This window comes from Taeniopygia guttata, chromosome 4 (genome assembly GCF_048771995.1).
Source record: "Taeniopygia guttata chromosome 4, bTaeGut7.mat, whole genome shotgun sequence".
Lineage (NCBI taxonomy): Eukaryota > Metazoa > Chordata > Aves > Passeriformes > Estrildidae > Taeniopygia > Taeniopygia guttata.
The window spans coordinates 14,128,038-14,151,912 of NC_133028.1; the positions used below are offsets into that span (position 1 = coordinate 14,128,038).

At 34.2% G+C, this 23,875-nt stretch overlaps 1 protein-coding gene across 4 annotated transcripts in view; it reads right to left on the reverse strand.

The window, feature by feature from the left end:
- Positions 1-1,547: 1,547 nt before the first annotated feature.
- Positions 1,548-23,875, reverse strand: part of RAB28 (RAB28, member RAS oncogene family) — a 63,706-nt gene continuing 41,378 nt past the window's right edge. For 2 of the 4 annotated variants that reach the window (XM_072928011.1, XM_030270755.4), the window contains 4 exons: positions 11,203-11,306; positions 8,342-8,419; positions 3,115-3,212; positions 1,548-2,217 (listed from right to left, as the gene is read on the reverse strand). In XM_072928011.1, the coding sequence (XP_072784112.1) occupies positions 3,120-3,212; positions 8,342-8,419; positions 11,203-11,306 (275 nt within the window). In that variant the 3' untranslated portion in view covers positions 1,548-2,217; positions 3,115-3,119. Of the gene's footprint in view, positions 2,218-3,114; positions 3,213-5,233; positions 5,399-8,341; positions 8,420-11,202; positions 11,307-23,875 lie in introns of all 4 variants that reach the window. The other 2 variants (XR_012055532.1, XM_002195192.7) reach the window with 2 other exon arrangements.

The window sequence follows — 23,875 nt, forward strand, 5'->3', positions numbered from 1 at the left end:
TCAAAGACAGCTAGAAAAATAGGCACTGAGAATAAAAAACTGTGATGACACCAAGACATAAAATCCATCTATAAAACACCTTGTACTGGGACATGTATAACATTTTTCATACTGCAAATACCCAAAATGTAAAACCAGAATTTTTTTATTATTCAAGCTGATAATGGACTCTGCATATGAAGTTACAAAAAAAAAACATTTTCTTTTGAAAAGTAAAATTACAAAAGTTTTTAAAAGAAAAAACCTAAACAACCCAAGAAGTTGGGTGTTTAAGACCATGCTACATATTACGTGGGAAGCAGGACCATGAAGGTGATACACACAGACTAGAGAAAGACCACAGTCACCTGATTGAGCTACGTTGTGCTCAGCTTCTCAGAGCGGGCAGTTCTTGTCAATATTTGAACATACGAGCAGAGCTGAGGCCACAAACACACCAAGGAATTTAAGGATCTAAAAAAACTTTCCACCTGCCTTGGAGGCCATAAACTTGTGAACTGAATGACTATTAAGAAAAACTCTTTAAAGAGAACTTCTCATCTGGTGGTGGTGGAAGTGAGTTCTCCTTACAGTTGCAGTTAACTATACAGTAAAGTGATGCAGTGGGACACAAACCCCATGGGAAGGATCAAGAATTCAGACTAGAATAAATAATTTACTGCAAATCACACCTACCTGAGTGTAGCATAATTTCTCAATATCTCAGCTTCTTAAAATTTCCCACATCTGAATGCTAAACAATACACACTAAATCATATCACAGAGTTATACAATTATGTGTTAAGGTAATAAAGAGGATTTTTTGCCATCTGCAATCTTTTTTTAACATGGTTAAAATAGTTAAGCTATTTTGTTAAACTACTGATTTTTTAATTGTTCCAACTAATAAGCACTTGCTTGAACAGCTTAAAAGCAACATTCACTCACAATTTTCTCATATTTTCTCTCATTCATCATTTCCCCTCATTTCTCTCATTCATCATTTTCTCTCATTTTTCTCACTCATAAGAACATTATAATTTTCACTTGTGATATACAAGCCTCCTTCATAGCCTCATTACTTTCTGAATCTCTAAATGTTTCCTTGTAGATATTAGAAAGCAAATTCTGGAGTTTAAACAGGAAAATATTTCTATTTTGGGAATTGACATGGCTTAATTTTTTTCTCTCCTTAGCTTTCTGTTCAGATGTGGCAGCAGAAAACTGTGTGCACTGCTAGAAAAGCAAGAGGGGAGAAGTGTGAAGATCACAGAGCACACAGCTTTTTATTTGTCACTTATTCTAAATTCGAAAGAAAAGAGTACCAGGCCAAAAGTCCTCCTGTTAGTTATTTAAAGTGACTGATGCTAATTGATCTATCAACAGTTTCTAATGCAGGTTGAATATATCACTCATCATTTACAGACAAAACTGTTGACTGAGATTCATCCAAATTCATAGACATATAAGCCTATCTATCAGTGCAAGAAGTAATGCTGATGTGGTAATAAAACACTAGCATTTTTCAGAGCATCCATGGAGACAATTTGAGACTTCAGTGAAGTAAATATTTTTATAATAACAGCTTTATTTCAAGCACTGTTTCTCACTGGATACAACTTACATTTTTTGCTAAGTGTATATATATTAATGGAACATTTTCAAAATTATCTCTAGATAAAATATATATTATGTGTTTAAAATTATTACAACAACAGTTTTTTCCAAGTAACATTTTGCCAAGTGTTAGTTCAAATAACTGGATAAAAAAAAATTAAAATGCATTGGCAAAACACCCTTCCATGGTGATGTCTTTAAAAGCATTTTGAATGCAGGGCTTCCTCATCCATTTTTATTCTGGTATCAGTCAAATAGAGAGGAGGAAACATAAACACAGTTATACAGTTTCTTTTAAATATAATTTTAAAGAATATAGACTGAAATTTTTCAAGTGTGTGGTCTCATGTTTGAATTTGAGCCAGTCAAAAACTGCCTGTTGCTTCTTAATGGACAATGGTGCAATGTGTTTCTGAAACCTCTAATGGCAATGTTGTGCTGGTCCCTGTTAAAATAAAGTTCCTGGTATCCCAGAGCCTGTGTCAAGGCAGGAGGACTGCAAAGGTATCAGGCCAGAGAACAGCGTGGTCACTGAACCGCACACATTGAGCTTCTGGAAGGATTAATGGTTCTGGTCACAGGCTCCTGACTGTAGTTGACAATATCTGCTTTCACCACTCTCTGTCATAAAAGAAAACACAGTAACAATCAGAAAACACAAAATGCATACTGGCAAAGCATTCAATAGGATTTTTATGAAATACAAAGGGGAAAATAACAAACAAACCAGTACTTTTTTTCACTACTTTACAGGAAACCTTATAATTCTCATTATAATTCTAGGTTTATTCATGTTAAGCAGAAGTAAGTGCTTTGGTAGGTTATCACAACACTACAAAAGGAGTAGAACTTTCTTGCTAAAATAGAGAATACAGTTTTACTTCCATGAAAAGTTTTCTGTGTGAGAGTAATAAAACAGAATTTATTTGCAAAAGTTGTGCCATTCATTCTTTAATAATAACTGCCTAAATTGTAATTGGAAATTGTACCTAAGTCTTTTTGCCTTTACTCCAAGCATTTCATCAGCAAATATGGACAGAATTTAAAGCAAATTTTAAATACAGCCATATTTTAAAAAAGCTTTGATAGGCATACTGGCTAAAGATTACATTAACATAAAAAGAAGCTCTGCATACTATATTTATTCTCTGATACAGATCTAACAGATCTTACACATTCTATACAAAGCATTTGATAAGACTGATGCTCTCTCCTACATAAGGAGACAGAAATGTACAATTTTGCACCCATTTCCATCTGAGACAGCTATGTAATATTTTGAAAGTATAGCACTGAATACAGTAACATGAAGAATTTCAAAGTTTCTAAAAACTATCTGATTATTAGAAACAGTTTGTAATTAATTGTACACGAAGTTCCAAAATAATATGTTGAATATTACATGTACTTACACATATAAAACACAATCTTCCAAAAGAACTTACTTTAACAGTTGTTACTTCATGTAGAAGCAATGCAGCTTATAAAAAAGAAACAAACCAAGTTTTCCATCAATACCTGAACTACTGCATTGAGCAGACTTTGCTCTGGCAGTTGGAAGTGTGATGTTGGTTATCTTCTTCGGGATATTTCACTAGTTCTGCCCTGACAACATTCTGTTAACCATGTATCAACATGATGGATAGAGGGCAAGGAGAAGAATGTAAAAAGAAAAGAGAAGGAAAACAATGAAGAGATTAATCAGTAGTTGAAAAGAATGAATGGATAACATAAGATTATGCAGAAGCAAAATGAAAGTGCATTTTCAGGCCTTAGGCAGATATAACAGCAACATGTCTGGCTGGAAGCAGCACTCAGCACCAGGGCTGCTTCTTGAGCTTTTTCCAGAACATGCCCTCTCAAAGCACCAAAATGAAAGGCTCATACATGCAATCAGCAAAAGTGTATTAAGGCTAGAGAAGGGACAGAATAAAAAGGCAGGGAATGCAGTAGAAGAAAAGATGACAGTGGCCTATTCCTCCTGTAAGTCAAAGATACTTAAATACTACATTATCAGCTCATAGCAAGTGCATTAGCTGTACACATGCATCTTTTCCATCACATAACTATCACATTACACCTAAATACATAATCCAAAAGCAGTGACCAAATTAACAACCTCATATCAAAATGCTCTAAGTTTTGATTTTTCTTTGCTTCATTTAAAAATAAAAGTTTCTCATTATTCACCTTAAAGACAAACAAAACTGTTTTCTTATTATTAATACAGGTAATGGATACAGAGTTCTCATTATTAATACAGGGTCAATACAGGGTTCATGTAAAAGGAAGTAAAATTAATGGGACAATTTCATTCAACATTAACAGATGAAGCCGCAAAGGAGGTAAGCCTGCTATGAAAGACACCCTAAACCAGTTTAATATATTTTCTTAAATACTTCAACTTTCCTACAATATATTTTCAAGGTTAAAATGAATTAATAAATACTTAAATTATATTATTTTAAAGGAAACAATATATAAACTGGATTAGGAATATATAAACAGTATACATTAAAGATTAACTCTGTAAATAAAACCTGTATGTCAAACAAGCAACAATAATTGAACAGGCTGGCAAAGGACCTGGATTTATTAGCTGCTGAAGTACTCTTCTTGAGCTTAATTCATCACATTCATATTATCTTATCTAGTGGACAACACTCATGATTTACTGGACTCCTGGCCTGATGTTATCAAAAGAAAAGTTGCCAAATCCCATGTAGGGCAGTAGTAGGAGTTTTAGCATTAAACAGCATTATCTGACCTCATGGGATCTAGTTTATTCATACCAATCTTTTGACTAGAGCTGAAGGGCAAAAAAAAAAAACCCCAAAAAAAAAGGTCCTGCAATCAGTAGGCAATTAATTGTTCCTCAAACATTGGTCCAAATCCCATCCTGTAAACACAGGCAGGTTAGTGACCTATGCTTAGGTACTGTAGCAAAAAACTGATGATCATAAATGACTTGGATTATCTAATGGAATTTCATCCAAATAAGAGTTTAAAAATATCATTGCAACATTTCTTTTATTAACTTTTTGGTAATTAAAACCTGGACTTCTTTGCATCGGATTCTACATCAAGTGTATCATTGCCATGGTTGAAATCACTGTCAATAATGAGAAATAACCTTTCTTGGTCCAGGTGCTCTGTATTCCAGATCTGACTTATCTGCCAAACTTCATTGTACAAAGCTGGCACACACACACCAGTCTGCTGAGCTGGTATTTAGTTAGAGAGAAAACTACACATCACACACAAAAATGCTAGGTCTTGCCAATGCCAAGGAACAAAGCTGTACCCCATGCAGTTTTTACACTACAGTTGAAAGTAAAAAATAAAGAAAGAAAAATATTTGATTAATAAAGGAGTTATTTCCTCACATTTCATCAGACCCTTGCAAATTAAAAGGGAAAGTATTTTGAGGACTGAAAATAAGTCAGAATCTGCAATTTTCTTATTTTGGAACTGTTCTATTTCAAAAAACATGTTCTACTTTCCAGTCATGCATGAAGAGTAATCTAGTTCTTTGTTTCACCATAGTTTTGTCCAAATAAAGATTTGATTAACAGTCATCTCAGCATGTTAACAGACAAGGTTTAGTAGCTCTAGCTGAGATAGTTTAAAAACTTACCACCCCCAAATGTCTGTCCTATTCCTCTGCTGGAGATCATTGCTGCCAAAGGAGAGTTGGTGGAATATAACGTGTACTTGCACCTCATCCACTTCAGCACAGTCTGGCAGCTTGTCCTTAAAACAACTTTCAGCAGCAGTTTAAGCTAAGCTGCTCAACTTCACCCTGATGTGGCCAAAGCACACGATCACCTTCCATTTTCTGATTCTGATGTGGGAGCAATACATTCCAACAAAAGGGCAGCAGCAAATAGGTTGGGCTGCATTAATATCTTAAACTGCTACAGCTGTTTTCTGAAACAATGCAGAGTAAATATAATTCAATTTCTAAGGCTTGTTCTTGTAGTTAATTAACAGAAATCGTGCTGCTAATTTGAAGGTGACCAAGAAATCTCATATACTTTTCAGAAGAGCATCTGCAGTTCTGCTAGTCATCAAAGCTCAAAAGTCATGAGCCAAACCCCACATGTTCATACAAAATAAAAAACTGTGTTTGGGACTCCTATTACTTATTTGTATCTACCTATGAGTCGCATTTAAGATCTTCTTAGACTATAACAATCATAAGTGACTCTAAAAACAAGAAATAAGATCTTCAGGCACAATATCAAGTGCTAGAAATAATTTTAAAGCATAATCTCAATACTAGACAATAAAAAAATACATATAGCATTTGACTGTTGGCATTTTACACAAATTCAGTATTTAATCTTATATTTTGCTACTGCCTAGATTGAATGAACATATCTGATGTTCTCTGACAATCAGATTCAAGCAAGAACGATCTCAGTTTTCAAAATAAGAAAATCTCACATTACACAAAATACAAAAACTCAAATATATAATCCAGTGTGTAAATAGTGCACATTTGTAAAAACCAAAATCCTTATTTAAATATTAAATCCAAGTCAACACTTGCATACTTTATGGATGAGTCACATTTACTATTGTCTTGTTTTTATTAGATTCTTTATGCCATTTATCTAGCATCTGTCTATACACTGAATTTTACAGCCCAGTAGCTATTCAATGCCTAAAAACTAAGAAACACACATCATATAATTGTTCCACAAATTAAGCAAGACACGTGCCCATTTTAGAGACAGAAGAGGGAAAAACTCCCACCACCACCACACTGAAGGGACCTGCATCTGTCATACAAGAGTCAATGGTAAAACAGAAACCTACTTATGGCATTGTCCTCTAACACCACCTCCTTCCAGCCAAGAGACCAGCTCCATGCTTTTGGCAAACAGCATCTACACATCACTTCAGTTTGGCTTTTCTACAGCAGACAAATGAATTTCTCTAAAGGGAATTTATCTTCCTGAGGATATGAAAGTTCAAGTTTTCACTCTCCAGATTATGTAGAGACTTTCCCTTTTCTATTCTTATGAAGTAATGGGGGTATTTGGTTCCATACAACAATGAGCCTAACAGACATTCCAATACAATTCTCACTGGGGAAACTTTTACCATCTCTTCAAAATAACCCTCTCAAAAGGAGCAAAGGTTTTGCTGATAACAAAGAGCTATTGTTTGTTCAGAGTAGATTGAAAATGTGCTCCAGTAACAGAAGTTTGCAAATTAAGCATCTCACACTCTTTAGCTACACACATACTGTTGCACCACGTAGTGACTTCTGCTGTACCTGAAAGGCAACAGTGAAGTTTCTCTTCTGTCCAAATTCATTTCCTGGCTTCGTTTCTTCTTTTGTTGTTTTTTTGTCGGTGGGGGTGGTTCTTCAGAGATTTTTTTTTTACCTTTTTTATTTGATAATTAGAGCCTGGATTCACATCAATAATAATATATGCCACAGTATTTAATTTATGCAAATTAACTATTTACAGGCTATTGCTAATACAACTTGTGTAATATCAAGTTTGTCTGACCCATATATTGCCTATTCCATTGATCTACTCAATAAAATTAAAAACTAATTACAATACTAAAGTAGAAGGAAGCCTACTTAAATCTGATACCAGTTTGACATAATTATGTACGCTTGAACTGGGGCTATATGGAGCTTCCTACTTTAAAAACAACCTAAAAACAGACCCTTCCTTTAGAATGATACAGTTTTCTGTATAACCCTATCATCAGTCTCCTTTAAATTTAAGGTATTTGCACACCTTTCTACAACCTTACACCTGAGTCACAGAACACCACTTACAGCACAGAGAGGTCGACGACTGATATTCCAGTGCTAGATAAACAACCAAAAAAATTGAAGAGCTCTATGTGCTCAATTATTTAGAGGCAAATAATCACAAAGCTTAAAGTAATAGATGGATGGTACCTTAATAGTAAAAGAACATTTAAAAGACACACTTAGTATTTCTCTGCCTATAAATTACAGCTTTTTAAAAGTAATCTGCTTGTTAAGTATGCTCTGTAAGTTTATTTTACAATTTTACTGTTTGCAATACAGTTTTCTAGTTAACCACTTCAACACAGATTGCAAACACTGCTGTGGAAAAGCACTTTCAGAAATTACATATTTATTGTATATTTCAAAAAGAAGGAAACCAAGCTGTACATAAGAAATGCTTTACCATTTATTTTAAATAAACTTATTGGCTTATTTTGTGGTACTTGTTTAACACTGCTATTGAAAAGCAGATTCAGGATATTACACCACTAGAATAGCAACATTTGGGTTCACTAAGTAAATGTAAATAATTGTAATCTCAAATGTCATTACACAGGGTTGCCTCAGCAGTATAATTTTTCTTTTAGAGGTTTCCGAAACTGGGTTGCAGAAAAATTTTTCAGTTTAAACCCATGCATATAATATAATGAATATCTTCTATGCTACCTGTATATGGATACGTATTTAATTTCTAAACTAATCTGAAGTGCTATTTTTAAACAAACATCCCTAGAACTAACGTTTTTTCTTCATTTTTGAACATGTTTTTTTCTTGTTTCAGAGAGTTGATCATCGTGGCTAAGTAAGGAATTATTATATTTCAGAAAGCTGTTGTGAAATTGAATAATTACCTTCAGAACAATAGATGAAGATTTATTTAAAGAACACATCCACAAGAAAATCACTTTTAATACAAAATAAAATACTAAAAAAATCCATGTCTTTGTGGAAAATCACCTGTGATTGTTCCAATTCTGCTTTGTTTAATTTGATGCCGAGTATGTCAGCAGCAATTCTCTGAAAACACAGGAAGACCTATGGAAAAAAAATAAATATGATTTCAATGATTAAAAACAGACATCCTTGAGGTTCTTTCAAATATATCAAACCATTCCTGAACAGTAAACAATGATATACAAAATTATGACCTGTGCAAAACAGATCTGAAAAAAACCTCATCTGGTACTTTCAATTTTGTTTAAAAATTTGAGAAAATAACTCAACAATGGTACAAGGAATGAACAGTATGCTGGATTGTTAAGCAGCACTTCTACTTTGCCTCCAGAGACCTAAGTTTAAACAAGCTTTTACACAACCCACCTCTCAAATGCTACTCTCAGTGCTATAAAATATGAATAAGGGTATTCACTAATGTTTAGCACAAAAATGTATTACCAGTGTATTGTGAAATAAGAGATGTAGGTTTCTGAAACTGAGAATAACAGAACTGTGCATCAACATCATCAAAATCTCTACTACATATGTCCAAAAAATAGGAGTATGAAAGAGTTCTGAAGAGTCTTACAAAACATACACTGAACAGAAGTATCTAGGAACAAGCAGGATGTTGTACAGCCTGCAGCAGCCTGGCAGAGTTAGACTTTGAACATGGTTTAACACGTAATACTGGGTGGCAACGCTGTTTTAAATAATTGCTTTAATTCATCTTAAGACAGTCCACCTATCTCGCTGTTTAGGTAAAACTGAATTTTAAATGTGATTAAAGAGTATGACACGTGAAAGAGGAGCAGCTTAAGTGTGCACTGCTGATGAACACTGTATTGCGAAGCTACAAGTTACATTTTATCTGCAGGGGTGTTAACAAACATCTGAGCTCACCATCTAAATACCTAAAAAACATTGGTTTGCATCATGCAGCTGCCACCCACAAAACAAAAAATTACCTACGTACATGCTCACCATCATTGTCAGTGAAAATTAAGATAAATACTATTTGCACAATCTCTTCCAACACCCGAGATGGAAACCAGAAATAAATTAGTGGCACAACCCATGAAGTGTGGTCACTTCTAAAAAAAATTGCTCTTTGTCTAAACTCCCTGGTGTAGTACTGGTCTGTTCTACCAACATCTACACAACAAGGAAGGGCACACTGAACAGAGATTCTGAGGCTCAGAGACCGAGGTTAACCCACACCAAGCTCTCAGGTGCTCTGAGCTACACCACCTGCCCTGAGGACACTCTGTGCAAAAAAACATCAAGCACAAGTGCAATGCTTCAGCTATGTGATTTGGTGGACAGTAACATAGTTAGTAATAATAAATCTTCCATGACATATTTTTGCCCTTGAGATGACTTTCAGAATTTTCTAAAATCATCTTTGTCAAACAAGTCTGTTGAAAAGATCTGATGTAAACAAAACAAATAATTTAACTGAGTAAGACTCCTCTAGTCTATATTCACAGTAGCAATGGCTGCCTCTTCTTAAATCACTGTCTAGGATAAACACTCCATCTTCTAAAAGATCAGTGTGCAGCAGCAGTGAAAGGGATAATTCAAATTTCTCTTGAATCTAAAAAAGAGCTATTGAAACTACTTCTTTTGTTAGTAGATATTTAGGCAGAGATTTCCTGTTAATGTTTTCTAGGCATGTTCAGATTTACATTTGTTTTTAAACAGTAAGCTGTGAAAAGTACATCAGTATATCTAGTGAAATGCTGATGTAATAAATGACTTAACAAAAAAGCTGAAATAAAGAGTCTGTCATAATTAGCAATTATAAATTTATCAATTATAAAAATGAACTGATTTTGGTGGTCTCCTTGAGAGAATAATACATTTTATCAGATGCATATTTTATTAAGTGTATCAGTATGATTTTTTCTTCTGTTTCTAGCATTAAAAGCCTGTATTTTCACACTTAAAACAAAAAAATATGCCAAAGATTTAACACAAACTATAAAGAAACTCAGGACTCACTGCATTTGTAACAGCAGTATTGTTACACGTTACCAAAAAACTATTATCTTACAAAATTAGGCAGTTCACTGCACAAGATTCATCAAAGACCTTAATCCATTTGTGGACTATACTTCCATGTACTTGACCATGGTCTTACTATTCAAGAATATTAAAATAAATTAAACTTTCTTGTCAACAGTAATATTAAGGAGACAGATACAAGATTGTTTTATGGGAATGACAAACTCATTAGGCATGAGACAGAAATCAAGCAAAACAATACGATTTAATTTGACTGATAGTGTCATCTGAAAAAGAAAGTTTTCTTTCATATGCTTCCAACTAAAACAAATAACCCAGTTAGCTCAGAGTCAAAAGATTGTTCAAAAATGCACTCTGCAAAGCATCTGGTACAAATGCCAGAATGTTCAAATTTCAATGGAGCTGCTAAGGGAATGTCTCTCATGGCTCAGGACTCATATTAAAATCTTTCATTGCACCAGGGTCTTGTCACATTATTTACCAGTTGTTGGAAAATTCTATATTGATTGTCTATAGATGGGACTCCACCTGGAATGAAGAAATATACTTAACTACAGGCTAACAGCAAACAGAGATTTAGCTGGTCTCAGTTTTCATGCTGATGTATAAGCCAGGCCTTTTCCATTAAAATCTGCATCTCAAACTGAAAATCAGATGAGAAACCACTGTAATTTAATAAGAATAATACACAATAATATAAACATCTACTTTCCATGCAACTAAGGGAGTCGAAAAAGGGCCTGCAGCACTCAGGTCTCATCAGTTGGTTATGTGAAGTATAATAAAACTGCAGCATCTCAAAAAAAAAAAAAAAACAACAGACATCTACAAGTTTGGAGTTTTCTCTTACTTACAGAATCTCCTGTCTTGGCTGACACAAAATGGCTGCTGAAGTTGTTTTCCTGACAAAATCGCTGGTGCTTGTCGGCTTTCACTGTGCGAATATGCTCCAAGTCAACTAAAAATAAGTTGAAGAAATGAAAAATTATTACACACATTTAGTTACTCACCTTAGAAATTATTCATTGGAAACATATCAGATATAATACCTTCTTTTACAGGTATATGCAAATGCAAGTTTCTTTCTCTATATAATCATTTGGTAAAATAAAAGCAATGAATTATATCAGACTAATTTTATTTGCAAAACTAAAATGAAACTACAATTAAAATTTTATGGCCAAATGCAACAAATTCATATCTCAAAGTACAAATTTATTTCTAGATACAGTCATATAGTTTGTAATAACTCTGCTGCAAGCTACATACTAAAACAAGACAGAACTAATATTCCATACTCTGCTTGCAACCAAGATGTATATTGGGGATTCCAGTGTAACCTGAATTACAAAATAAATTCACCAAGCATATCTGAATCGACATATTTTTGCAAAGCAAAAATGCAAATAAGTTATAAAGAATTTTATTGCAGAACATGGCAAAGCAAAAACATTCACTATAATAAAAAATTGACTGAGTAAAAGCAATGATGCTTAGTTACTCACATACGAGGCTTTCAATTCCACAAAGGTGTGGTTCAGAAAATTTCAAAAAGTAAAATGCACCTTTCAAGACACACACATATTTTCATTTTTATCATTTTACAACCATTGGAAGCAGAGTAAAGCTTTCAAATAGTATTTTATGCTGAAAAGCCCTGTTGCTTCCAAAATCTCACAGAACTCAAGTCTTGTGCAGGTTTTATTGTGCACATTCCAGTTTCTCCAATCTGATCCTAAGGTAATTGGAAACTATATTGAACAGTTTCTCTTTTTTTTATTGCATTACGGTTCCTATAAGGGTGTTGACTCAATGTAGTCAAATTATAAGGCAAATATATTCAGAAGGATTTAAGGACAAGCAGGCTCTTTGAGTTAATACAGGAAAAAAAACTTCAACTGATTTCCTGAGGAAGGGACCCAACTGACTTGTAAAAACTTGTAAATTTGCAAATCTAGTAAGCCTGTATAATAGTGTTATTTGATTATCAGCTGAAAAAATGCTCTCCTACTACATAAAAGGTTTTATTTTTAAATGATATTGGAGGTCTTTAATTTGTAGGCTCTGGAGATTTTCTCTTGGAGATTTTTAGCCTAACAGAGGATTCCTACACCCCATTTATACTGCTTACCTTGGTTAACGTGGAGTTTTTGACACGTATTACTGTTCCTTGCACATCAGTAAGGCCTTGTTTGTAAGAACAGGCCTAAAATCATCCAGTTACCACAGACTTTAATTTGTGAAGGACTAAAATACTAAGCTATTAACACTAATGTTTCTAGTATAGTTTTTCCATATTACTAAATGTCCACTATATAATAAAGTTTCATTAAAAAAAGGGAACAACAAATACATTTCCTAAAATAAAGCCTGAAGTCAATAACAATTTTGTTAAAAACTCATGCATTTAATTTTTTTCTCTGAAAAATAACTACCAAGATAAAAGAGTCTTTTGAAATGCCTTTAAGAATAAAATACAATATAATACAGAATAAAATACAGTAAAACATTTCATTATTAACTATTATCTTTATGTTTCACATATTAGTTTTAAGTGCAGCTTGATAAGAAAAAAAAAGAGTAAGATTACTCTTTTGGGAAAAATAAAAAATTTATTTTCTTTATTTTAATTTCATGAACTTTTAAAGAAACTTTAACCCCACCTCCAGATTTCACTCATTATATTTCTCTGATTACATCTGAACTCAAAAAACCTACACACAATTACAATACAACTAAATAAACAGCATTTTACAATTACACAATTACAATACAACTAAATAGACAGCATTTACACCACATTTCTTTAAAATACCACAACATGCTTACATAAATGCATAAAAACAAGTTCACTAGTTACAATCTCTCTCAAACTCTCTTTCCCAGGAAGGAAAGAATAGAGAGTATACAAAGAAAATAACAGGCTAAAAGGTTGATGAATTTCCAGGAAAAAATGCCACAGCCATATTGCAAATCACCCTCAAATGTCTCTTCTTTTCTATGAAGAAATATCTATAATAATATATAGTCAGGAGAGTATATACTTTACTACAGAAGAGAACTTAAAGCACACAGGATCATAGAAACAGACTGAAAGTGAAAAATCAAGGTGTAATTATGTTTTAGAACTTTGTGTGCTTCTCAGTTCTTCTACCCGGTCACAAATACTTCACTTTCTGCCTCCTGAATTTCGGGCTGCCTGCTCTGAAAAGCACAGGTACTATCATGCAGGGAACTGCCAGGTGAAAGTCCATTTATGCATTCAGAGCCCACAGAAAATGCCAGGTGATTCATATTATGCTAGCTCTTGGTGAAAAACTGCACATTTTTAGCACCAGAAGAGTTTCAAGTGTTAATAAATATTCAACTACCCAAAACTGCAGTTTGAAGTCAATGAAGAGCAATGATCCTAAGTCCAATTCCTTTGCATTGCCCACAGGCTAAGGGCATAATCAAAGAGCTACTGAAAATCAGCTAAAGACAGTGAACAGTTACCCTCCAGTCCTTTTTCTTTAACATCTGACATTGGTCAGCTCAACAGGCAGAATTCTTCGCACACCAGGAGATAAGTCTTGTCCAGCTTTTATTTAGACATCACAGTAAAAAGACTTTAGGGAGAGCTTTGCAGGAGAAAAGTGATTTTTCTGAAAAAGATGTTTATAAGGAATGCAGGGACTTTATAGACAGGAAACTAACAGCTGGCCAATGTGGGCTTATATGATGAGCCAATTAACAGCAGGAATAGGTATCTTGGGATGAAGAATGACACCAGAATGCACTTAAGCCATGAAAAGTCTAACAGCAAAGACAAATAAGTTTTGGATAGAAAGCGAATAAGTTACATAAATACATTTTGATTTTATAAACCAGGAAAATTATCTTGCAGAATATTCTAAATGACTAGATAACATAGCAATGGCCAAGAAAAAGGAATTATTGAAATTTAGATACAAAATGAGAACATTTTAATTCTGGTAATGGCTATGCTAGGCCATATCTAACAAAGGTCTCAAAGAAGGAATCTGCAAGATTTGGCCACACATCAAACACAAACATTTAGAGAAAGGCCCAAAGTGAAGTTTACGTGCCAGATGGTACAGTCATCCTCTTCATCTTTAGGGAATGAGAAAGAGGGTAACAGCAGGGCAAATTTAATAGCTTCATTTTTACCAAATAGAATATAAACTGATGGCTAGAGATTCACAATGGGATGAATAAATGAGACAAAAGACACAGGTTTGAAAAGTAGAGATTTAACTATATGCAAACAGTCATACTCCACAGCACATAAATGTTACAAACCAGTATTTTTGGTCAAGGGCTTGAATAATACAAACTCTCCTATCTGCATTAAAGTATGTTTTCTGATCATGAAAAGCTAAGGCAAGCCCAAGATGTGTAAATGTTGGAGAAGGCAGTGGGGGTATTTCTTTGATCTATCATTTCAAAAATTCTAAATGTCTTAAAAATGGGATCAACAGGCAGAAAGGGCAGTTAAAAGTATACATTATGAAAGCAATAGTTAAAATGTCAAAGGAGTGCATAGCATTCTGCCTAAAATGGAACTACTTAATATATTTGTATTAAATGGAATATTTACGTGAAAACTTGTATCAAGAGAAGCAGAGGGACATCATGAGCAATGGGGGAAAGAGAGGGAGATAGCATTGTTCCCCTGACTAGCCTGATGAGGAGAGAAAAAGGGGGCTCATCAGCTTCCAAAGTATATTCAAAGTCCCTTTCAAAGAAAAGGCATCCACAATATAAACTGTTGCAGTTTTGCTCATTTTTATGCCTGAAATACACTCTAAAAGCCTTAAGTGACAACTACAAAAAATGCATGGCTGCCAGGTATTCTCCAAAATTTATCTCCATTGCCTTGCTTATCCTCTACAAAGTCCATTTTGTTGATTCTCTAAAATAAGAGTAAACATTTCATTCATCTTGAAGCTTTTCTAGTATGAAGAGTTATTTCAATTACACTAGCAAGATAAACTGCTGTTCCATAACAGGTTGATACACATGTGTATGTACAGGTATCTCATAAAGACACCAGAACATCAAAAACACATTAGAAACTTTGGGAATTCAGATGCAGCTCTCAGCAAGGCAAACAGATCCAACAGAAAATCTCTCCTTAAAGACTGAGCAAGCACAGATCAACATCTGCTGCTGCAAAGGTAGGTAAGACTTACTAAAATGCTTGCTTCTCATGAATTCCATGGAGTTCCATTTTGATTTATAGGTGAGATTAAACAGAGATCTAGTGAGGTGAAAAGAGAAAACACAATCTGGAGGAAAGTATTGAACTCCCACAGAAATCCCAATGATACTCCCTCTAAGGCATTCCTGAAGACTTCTTGGAAGAAAACCAACTCTATCCCAGCCAAAACCAGCAGAGAAGGAAAAAAAAAAAAAAAAAAAAACAGCCAAACAAAAAAACCCAAACAAACCCACCTGTAAGAAGAACACTGCAAGTGACATTTCAAAGAAGGACAAAAAAGTAAGTTTCAGTTATAACCAGAGAGACTTGATTAGGTTATATCTTCAGGTGATCTATAAAAGGATTTTCAATAACTACCCTTCAAATTGCTATTATACATCAATTATTTGCAGTGAAAATCTCACAGACAAAGGCAAATCAAAATGGAAAAGGAAACCATACTTTAAAATACTGCAAGACAAGATATCTATCCTATGATTAAAAAATTCTGAGGAAACACTTGAGACAGCATAAATTCTTCTTCAAAGTCAAAAGTCTATATGAATTTACTTGAGAAATTAAGTAACTGAAATTTTAGTTTATTGGGCTGTGGCAAAGGAATGGAAAAACCTTAAAAAGTACTAGATAAAACACAAATGAGTGCTTTACAATCTACCCACACCCAGCCATTCAACAGCAATTCCATCTTGATTGAATAGTTCTGCTGCTTTTGGCTCTGAAACTACTAGTGGTAAATAAATTAATGTCAAAATTGTTTCTCTTCCACTATTTAGACGCTTGTGTCATTCCATAAGTTAAAAAATGGCCCGCAATGAACCACACAGCACCACCATGCACAGACTATCATTTCCATTCCACTATACCATATCTGGTATAGCAGCGTAAAAACTACTTTAATGTAACTGATTCTCTAAAACCCAGGAGCTAGGACCAATATAATTAGCTCACCAGTTTGCTGCAAGGAGTAAAGTGTGATATCTAATCCCAGAACTGTATTGTCTTTAAATTAAGGCAATAATACATGTAACAATTTACCCAATACAACTGGTACAAAGACAAAGCCAGGAAGTACTTTAAAATATGCATCATCAGTCTGAAGAATGACCAATGTTCTGGTTTTATCACCTTTCAAAACTATATAATTAAATAACTGCACATACTATAAAAGACAACAGAGCATCATTTGTGCAGAATGTAAAGGCTCCTACTCCTTTTATTTATCTCTCTTTCCTCCAGGACTGCCAGTCTCTTCTTTTATAACATCACAAGATAAGAGCTCCAGGTAAAATTACAGGGTTTTTGTAAGTAGGAAAACATCCATTTTGCATGAATCTTCCTTTCAGGTAATTTTGGAAGAAACACAAAAACTGTCTGTAATTCATACAGGTATTCCAAGCAGCTGAGAGACCAGTACTTGCAGACAACAGTATGAACAAATGAGTATAATGTATGTGAAGCAAGTCTGAGTGTTTAATAATTTGTTGGGACTTCCTCTGGATCATGAGATTATACTTGCAAACCGTAAGCTGTTTTCAATGATTATACCAGTGATAACTAACCTATGCACTTTCTAAACCACATGCATGGAACGAAACAAGAGACAGTTTAGAGTTTCAGTAAAGGGATGCCTCTCCACCCAAATCTGACAATCTTCTGCTTTCAGACCTTTAATTAATGAAAGTAAAAACTGCAAGGGATTATGTTGCAAACGAGCAGTTCTCTTTAAGATGAACTCTTTTCTAATTGATAACAGCATTTTGCATTAAAACTGGTAATAACACATACATGAAATTACAATTCTCTGGTTTTTTACTTATCTTACTTATTATAGCCATTTCATATTTCAATATAACTAAGAGTAGTTTTAAAGTTATGAGTAAACATCTTTATTAATCTATGGTACCACACAAAAATATGTTCTTTTATAGTATGCTGTGAAAAATGAAATATAAATGTTTCTGCAAAGTATTTGCAGCTGTGCACACAAGGTATACAATTACATAATGTTTAAATAATGAGCTATCACGATTAGCCCACACAGACATGACAAGTAAAATGCTTTAATAATTTATTAATTTGATTTGCATGTGCTTAAAATTATGTACACATTTTCTCTTCTGAAAATACTCCAGGGTCACTAAAAAAGGGGTCTATATATGACAATGTCTTTTTCATCCTATTTTTTGGTATAATTTCTGACTTATTTCTTAAGAACAAAGCTAGCTTGGGTACCTGAAAACCTAGCAGACTGAAAACAACACTGTTATACAGCACTGTCTTCATGCAGTGCACGCTGCTCAACAAGTACAGTCAGTTTAATTCCAGAACGGTTCTGCTTCCTCCATGCGTAAGCAAACGTGTATGAAAAAGGGAATTAAAAGAGGGATTTCTCCATGAGGTGCCAAATATCCACTATTCTAAAAAATAAACCAGAAATCAAGCTAAACAATGACAACAACATTCTAGGCAACAGGATTTACTTTCCAGTTTATCAAACCTCTGTCTCACAGCATGTCAACAGAGAATAGCTTAGCATGGCCCATTGCTCTGGCCAGAAGGACCTCCCTTTCAAGCCTCTTCTGCCATAAGCAGTATTATCTCATTTTAATCCTCATTCTACCATCAATCCAAAGAAAAAAGTGAAATAAAAACCTTCCTGTTTTTCTATTGCACAGCTTACCAGCAACCTCCTGCTCTCCCACTAAAACATGGAGCTATTTCATTATGTCTTAAATTTTAAAGTGTATTTCAATAGGTTACTCAGAACTTCAAGCAACTGCACTTTCATTTTCTATTTAGACACAAAGGTTCTTTCTGTGTAAACAAAAAAGCATCTAATATCTAATTATTATTATCCAATATAATCAGATTTATACAGAAATAAAAATAAATTTATTTGCCAATGAACTGTACCGGGTCTGAAGCACTACCAGACTTTGTGTATCAGCTAGATTTTTGGAAATCTGTTTTGATTTGGTACTTCTAAATTACTACAGCACACATTCTCAAATATTCAATCCCAAATGTCAGAGTGCAAACTGCAGCTTTCCATAGTTAATTTTCTGTTAATACTTTCAATCTTTTTCTCACACTAAAATTGTATAACTGCCAAGAAAAGAAAACTCTTTCATGGAAGTCCTGAAAACTATGCCCCTACTCTGATTTAAGGAAGCTCAAAAGGAAATATAAATATAGTTCCAGTACATATTTTCTCAGTAATTTTTTTAGGTTATCAAGAAAACATCTAGAGTGTTGATCTGGTTATACTCATGTCAGACAAACTACATGTCACATTAACTACCTCCAGGAAGTTATTCCAAACACAAAATAAACTGTTTATGCCACTTCTCAGATAGATAGCATGACAGATTGTTATTAATTGAAGACAGATGAAATACATTAATTTGATTGCAAGCATGTGTTTACTTTCTCACTGTCATGTACACTCTACTGCTGATGCTTTCCTATGAGGACACAGTAACAAATCAAATGTTGTATTAGAAGACTTGCTAAGGCAGAATAATAGGTGGTGCTGCACTTTAATACTTTAAAAACTACACTTAACATTTCCAGCTATGAGAGGAAATCACTGGTTTCAGAAAGAAAAAAAAAGATAGCTTTAAAACTCTTGTAATTTACACAAAATACTGCAACACTTCCTCCTCTAAAAAAATTATAAGCAAATATGCTTCTCAATTACAATAAAGAAAAATACAGCTTTCTAAATTACAAATCTATGATCTGAGTGCCTTCCAAAAGACGAATTCCTACAGATACAAGACATGAAAATGTATGCCTAATATGGGAAAGGAAAGGTGAACAATTCCTAGGTCTCTAGTTAAAAACAGAAAGACATCATGCCTGTGAATGAGGTTTGCCTGGTTTTATGCACACCTCTCATATAGACCACCACTTATATGTACCAAGCTTATGTGGAATTATGTGTCTTGTCAAAAAAATGTCATACAAAGACACAAAATCTGAGCATCTTGGAATAAGAATATTTCACACATTAAAATCAAATTGGTGAGGCTGATAGTTTGTTCTAACACAGGAAATAATAAAAAAGAATGTATTTACTGTGACAAGTTCTCTGATTGGCATTTATGAAAGCAGCTGCAGTTATTACATTAGCTTCACTTTACAAAAAATATCCCATATTAAATGAGACTTTCAAATACTGTTAAACAATAAACAATTACAGCACTTCTACTAAGGCTCTAAAACACACTGGTTCTTGAGCATCTTAGGTTATAACACTTGCAAAATCTAAAATAAGTTTCAACAGAAAAAAAGGACAGCCAGAAGTAAATTCCTCCATCTCAGCACTCCAAGTGCAGCTAACTAAAGAGGACACAGTGTGACAGGATTCTTGCCTAATAATAAGCGTGTTTAATGTCTGGTAGCTGGCAGGTCATTTTTAAGATGATGTTAACCTTTGCAAATACAACAGCAGGCATATTTTAATACAAAAGTAAAATTTCTTATAAAGAAAAAAACAAAACACCCAAGTTTCTTTTCAAAAATAGGATGGCAGATGACTGGTTTGCACAGCTTAAAGAGACAGAGAAAATAATTTTTTTTTTCTCAGCTAGACATTTCCCATTTTCATTTTTAATAAACTCTTGGCAGAAATTCTTGCAACCATTTCTCATTTGACTGAATGGACTAAGACTACACTGACAGCTGGAATTTGATCTCTTCTGTTAGGTACCTGTACCACTTACCCCTACCCCTAATGCTGACATTTTTTGGAAACAAGTATTCAGAAAAGATTATATTATTAAACGAATACAAATTTCAGTCACTTTGAATATTATTTTAGGATTAAAACATAACTGGAACTACTCTACTTTTTTTTTTTCTTTTTGAAAGGGTAAGGCCACAGAAAGCAAGAGGTGGATGAAAGGCATTGTTGACTTTCTCCCCACCCTGCAGCTCAAGTGGAAAAGTACACTGAAGATCCATTGAGGCAGCAGACAGTGAACTCAGAACACATTAATAAAGACACAAAGAGTTTAGTTGTGGTGCACACACCTTGTGCAGATGATTTATGATGTATCTATGTTTACTGCAGAGTACAGACCTAAACAAACACATCCTTAGCGTAAGGTTAACAAATCAAGTGGGGTTGTGAATGAAAGAACATGAAACACTTATGTGCGTTCTGGTATGGAGAATGAACAGCCTGGCTTCGGCAAACTAATGCTACTCTCTCAAAAGTATCTTATCACAAGACTTTAATGTTCTCTAATTTCACACCTTTGGTTAATTAGTTTTTACTTTCACACAGAAACATGTCCTAAGATTACAAGCTCCTCCTGGAGAGATGACAATTTGTTCATAGTTGCTTTTTATCCAGTCTGTCAGATTCTTATATGGACCTAGTGCTAATTTACAAACCCTTTACAATTAGTAACAGATAATTTGCTGGTTAATTTGCTTCCCAGTAAATTAGGCAAATATCATTCTTATTTTTACAAAGGAAAAATGAAACACATATCAAAAGATAAATTTAATGCCTTGCTAAGATCACAGGAAATTTCACTGAGCCATCGATTTACTGCTTTGTGCACTAAATCATCTTTCATATTGTTGTGTTCAGACTTCCTAATCTTTGTGCCAATGATAAATTTAAGTTAAAGGTAAATTAAATGTGGTAATCTAGACTCAAATATCTTTATGAGTGCCTATTTCTTAAAGACAAGGAGAAATGAGAAAAAGCCTAGGACAGAAGAACAAAATCCAGCTGAATTTTTCTTGCTATATTAGTTCAATTATAAAAATCACAAGTCAGGCACAGTGACCAGCACAGGACAAGAAAACAGTTGAAAATGTTTATTGAATGATGCTGGAAAGCAAAGCAAAGAATAATAAGCTGTGTTCACACAGTCATAATCCCAATGCCCAGTACCATGTAGATTAATTCCAGTCCCCACAGGAACACTAAAACACTGACATTAGACAAGGATATGTATAATGAAATTATAAATTATACAGCAATAGCATTAGTGTAACCATCTCTGAGAAAAAGAAATGCTGTTAATGAAGAACCATAATTCAAATACAGTAGAGCATGAAAATATGTAATAATTCTTTTGTATCTCTGAAAGTCTAGTTGCAGCATTTCTTCTAATCTTCTTAAAATTTGCTGTAAGTAATATATATGGTAATTCACTTTTTTGATCCAGCATCCTTCATAAACACAGTAGCTAGGCATACACATAGAAAAAAATCCAAGTTTCAAGTGAGACATCATGTTCTAAATGTTAACATCTTAGCAATACCAACAAGAAAAATGTTAGATCACTTAGAATGAAGATTTTCACTCACCAGTCTAAGACTACCCTTTATAGTGCAACATGTAAGAAACACAGAAGTATTTGATTCATAATCTTTTTTTTTTAGTGTTCATATGCACTAATACAGACAAATTCATTTCCATGTGCCTAACTTCAAAAACCACATTTCTCTTTAGATTAGACATTACTGGGTTTGATAGTAGTTTCCAAAGTTCCCTGTAATGAACTTCAATGACTGCCCCAACACTTTAAAGTGAGACTTGCTGGCAGGAAAAAAAAGAAACTCTTCTCTGATTCAACATGAAATTATTTTTATCAGGATTACTGAAAATTTAAAAAAAAAATGCTTAGATTGATTTAGCTGAGCTACTAGTGACAAACTGCTGGGCTCAATAGCTTTTTACAAAAATAAATTTCCTCCTTATATTATTAAAGATACGTTTTAGGACAGAGCTTAAAAAGGGTAAAAACCAAAAGGCCTATTTTCCTATTAATCCAAATAGAGATGTCCATTGTTTTGGTTGAACTTAACAATTTCAAAAGGTCAACAGAATTAAAAAAAAAGATAGTGATGTAATTTCTGAAATTCTAAGTTGAATGAATATTATTTAAAGTGTTCTTTAGTGCATTATTGAAAACATGAAGTTGCAGTGTACTAAATATTCAGAAGATGGTGCTAGTCCAATATATCCACAAGCCATGCATGGATCAGCTTTTCTTCATCTCTTTCAAATATCTTCTCTAGTTTTCATGTATCTACTACATCATCACAGAATATATCAACACCAGGACAAAATATAGTCATCATCATTCAAGTACTAAGAGGACTACTAAATTATACCATTCTAAAATTCATGAACATTTACAGGATTGACAGGCATAAAATATAAAGCTGACTATAATTTCATAAATTCAGGGTCTTGCAATATTTATGAAGACTTATACAACATTTCTGACATCCTGCCTTCAGTCACTCACATCTGTTTCCTTCTGCAGTCACAGTTTCAAGACGTACTGATGCCAGCACCAAAGTTTGGAAAGTCTCACCTGTCCCACTCCTGGCTCTTCATCCCCACCTTCATGCCAGAGTGGAACTATTCTCTCCTCACCTCCTTAGGAGGCCATGCAATTCCTGTGAGCTTACAAAGCTCAGTGAGCTGATCCATGTTAAAAATAGCCATTTCTTTTTGACTGCTCTGTTTAACCCAGATCAAGTCTCAGATCGGATTTCCCATGGAGCAGCGGTGGTAACTTCAAGTTGCAAACAGGCTTCATCACAAGGCCAACCAATTGTGGAACTGCAGCCTCCTTGAGCTTGCAAGGGCTGAATTCCTTCTCAGCACTGAAAAGGGCTGGCAAGTTAACAAAGTCAGTCTCATTATTGCATATGAAAAACTAATTTTTTCATATCTATTTTTTAAGATATGAGATGCAGTCTGTAGCTATAGACAGAAATCAAAACTAATTCCATCTGCTCTCCCCCCAGCCAAACCCCTACAAAATCTTGGAATCAATTTCCAGTTCTGCCTATTATTCAAACATTGCACAGCCCCTTCCATTCTAAGCACAGTTGGACAAATACTTTCCTCCAAAAAATAGCAAATCTGGGCATATTAAAACATCAAGAAAAAGTCTTATCCTTACCTAGCAGTTCCTAAAACAGTGATTTCCAAATAACACATAGGAACATATCTCAGAGTAATCTATTTCAAGAAGCCATAGAAATGAACTATTAATATCAAACTTACTTCTATAAAAAGCATTTACCTAAAAAAAACAATTCCTCAAAAGGTCCATGCCAGCATTCTGGATGGCTACTGCTGCATCCATCTACAGACTGTTTCCACAGGTATGCTTCTGTTGACTTCAGGCCAACAGCTATATTTGGCTGTCCTCTCCAGTGTGATGCTTTTATCCAATATTCTGAATTACTTGCTCCTACCAGAGCCAACCCAGGTTAACTCCAGGGCCCTTCCATGCCCGATTCCTCTGTGATTCCAG